The sequence below is a fragment of the Aplysia californica genome, unplaced genomic scaffold (genome assembly GCF_000002075.1).
Source record: "Aplysia californica isolate F4 #8 unplaced genomic scaffold, AplCal3.0 scaffold00378, whole genome shotgun sequence".
Taxonomy (NCBI): Eukaryota; Metazoa; Mollusca; class Gastropoda; order Aplysiida; family Aplysiidae; genus Aplysia; species Aplysia californica.
Window position 1 is genome coordinate 322,881 of NW_004797648.1, and position 2,872 is coordinate 325,752.

General features: G+C 39.0%; 1 protein-coding gene across 1 annotated transcript in view; it reads right to left on the bottom strand.

Moving 5' to 3' along the window:
- The window catches only part of LOC101854351 (P protein), a gene marked incomplete at both ends in the record, with an annotated part of 24,836 nt that overhangs the window by 12,061 nt on the left and 9,903 nt on the right, over positions 1-2,872 (bottom strand). The window contains 2 exon segments of the mRNA XM_013085475.1: positions 259-392; positions 1,501-1,570. Coding sequence (XP_012940929.1) covers positions 259-392; positions 1,501-1,570 — 204 coding nt within the window.

Consider the following 2,872-nt stretch of genomic DNA (forward strand, 5'->3'; position numbering starts at 1 on the left):
AGAGAGAGAGAGAGAGAGAAGGAGATTGTGAGTGAGAGGGCGGTAGAAAGAGAGCGTGTATGAGGGAGAGAAAGATTTTGTCTTAGAACATCTGGTTGGTTATGAACAACTATATTCCAGTATATTTTTCTGCTATGAAACAATGCTGTTGCTGCTGACAATGCTGCTGACAATGCTGCTGATGATGGTGAAGATGATTTATTATTAATTTAACCATTGTTCCCTGTATAGCTAGGACAAACTTCAAATTTAACTCACAGAGTAATTCGGGGACATGTCAAAGGTCACAACTGGCCCTGTGACGTTGACCTCTAGATGTGAGTAGAAAGGTCCGGATACTTGAAGTCGGAGATTTGGCCTAGACGCGTCTCTGTTTTCACTCAATAAAAACACTGGTGAAGAAAGTTAAAGTATGGGAGGGGGGATGGAGGGAGGGGGATTGATTGCGAGTTTAATGCACGCATTATTTCATGAGAGAGAGAGAGAGAGAGAGAGAGAGAGAGAGAGAGAGAGAGAGAGAGAGAGAGAGAGAGAGAGAGAGAGAGAGAGTTCGTCCTGAAAATTGGAAAATTGGAATTAATAGTTATTAATAGTTTCTGGCCTTGCCGGAAACGATCTATCTATAATGTTTCATAACATGGAATACTCTGGAGTGACATAATTATAGTGCAGTTTGAGTTTTAGTCTCACTTTTAAGTGCTTGGGTACTTTATTCGATTTAACCCAATTTTTTGGTGAGATATTCGGTAATCCGACCCCGGTCCTTTTGTAGAAGGACGTTAAAACTAGGAGGTCCCACTTCTTAAAAAATCTAAAAGTGTTGATAGGGGCGCTAAACCTATACCTTTTCATAATTCATATTTCTCATTTCACATTTTCAAATCCCAACCGAAGTTTAGACGCCTTGCCCATGGCAGTTGAAGAACCTTCTGCGGAGGAAAGTAGCCTAGATGAACGTAGTGAATAATAATAATAATAATAATAATAATAATAATAATGATGATGATATTGCTCTTATCTTTACCAGGATATTCACCATTAACGTCTTTGCCATGATCACAATTACCAGACTTTTAAATGCATCCCTCTCTGGCACCAGTGGAGTAACAATGAGGGTTCTTTGACTTATACGCAAATCCTGTCAGTTCACGTATGACAGAGAAATCTTATTAAGTACTTCGGCCTTTCTCCTTGGATTTATCTTAAACAGTCCCGATAGGACCCAACCGGTAAGGCAAACAACAAACAACAACAACAACAACAACAACAACAATAACAACTACAAACAACAACAACAACAGTAACAACAAACTAAGGAAAACAGAAAGCTGTCAGCCGTTTGAGGAAGTTAAAAATTTAACGCTTAAGATCATACTTCCCCTCTATTGCTTCTGTCTGCCTGTCTGTCTGCCAGTCCTGCCTTTTCCATGCGCTAAATGACCGTCAGAGTCGATGTGCTTCTCTTTGCTTTATCCAAACAAATGGAAAAGTGCTACTTACATGTCTCCCCAGCAGGAAGAAGGGTCACTTTCTGGAGAGGCTCTTCTTCTTCACACACCATGATGACTCCCTGGAGCAAATGAGACAAGCCGTGGTCGAGTTTATCTCTTATAAGCCGCTACGTCTACTAACTAAACGCCGATTTCTTGGGTTTTTAAAAACATTTTTACCCATCCATTATTAATATTTCCTTGTCTGTACATTTCCCTCTTTTCTGATATGAATAGTTTGGCTGGAAATACAAGTTTGTAGGTAGAAACCCAGATTTTTTTGACAAAAATGATGACGTAATAAGTGTGCGTATCATCAACTAAACTTGCTGCAAACAAAAAAGGGAACAGGCTTACGATTTGCAAGAGTTAGGAGTGTGTGTGTTTTAAATCAACTTTGCAAGCAGAAGACATGACTTCGGTTACTGTCTGGGAAAGTGGTTTTTTGAGCTTTTTTGTTTGCTTTTCTTATTGAATCGAGAGGCGAATGGCGAAGCAAGACTGCTGATATCTGCTTCTGACCTGGTCGTGTACGTCATGATGAGGATGAGAACCCCAATCTTCTGTTGAAGAGTAGTTTCCTACTCAACCTGGCTTGACCCTGAGAGGCAGGTTCGAAGCAGCTTGCCTCCCAAATGTTCTAAAGTGTCTAGTGGAACGTAAAATATTTTCAATCAGTCAGTAAGTCAACCAATCAATCATAAATGTTTTCACATCTATCGTGTGATAAAACATTCGAGGCGCAACTTAACGCATATATTTCCTAAACGGGTTAATCAATGTCTCCCTTACTTTGCACAGCAGTTTGTACTAATTTGTCTCAACTTTGTTATATTTTTTCCACAACCATAGAGGCTACATTAAACAACTCTTCTTCATAAATTTATATAAAATACTTCAAATCACGGTCACGCGGAAAATGGGAGTGCTCACAGCACTTCCTGCTTCTTACACACATTTTGCATACGCATATTATGGCTTAGGTCACTGCTCACCAATGACAGTCATTAGAGACAAAAATTATTCCAAAAGTTTAATTTTAAAGTGGACACTACAGTTTCTTTAAAACAAAACTGTTCAATGAGCATAATGTTACGATCGGAACAAAAGACTGACATGCTTTTAAATGTCCCCAATTAATTTAATTTTAATTGCAGAATTTGTAACACTAATAAGTCCTCTAAGTGCTGAAGAGCAGAAGTACTACTAGATACTGGCATAACAAAGAAAAGAATGAAGAGACAAGACAACGACGGTAGATGTTTGATAGGAAAGAAGGAGCAAAACCACACAAAGGCACCATCCAACCACACACTGTCTCCAACTACAAAGAAGAAGAAGAAGAAGAAGAAGAAGAAGAAGAAGAAGAAGAAGAAGAAGAA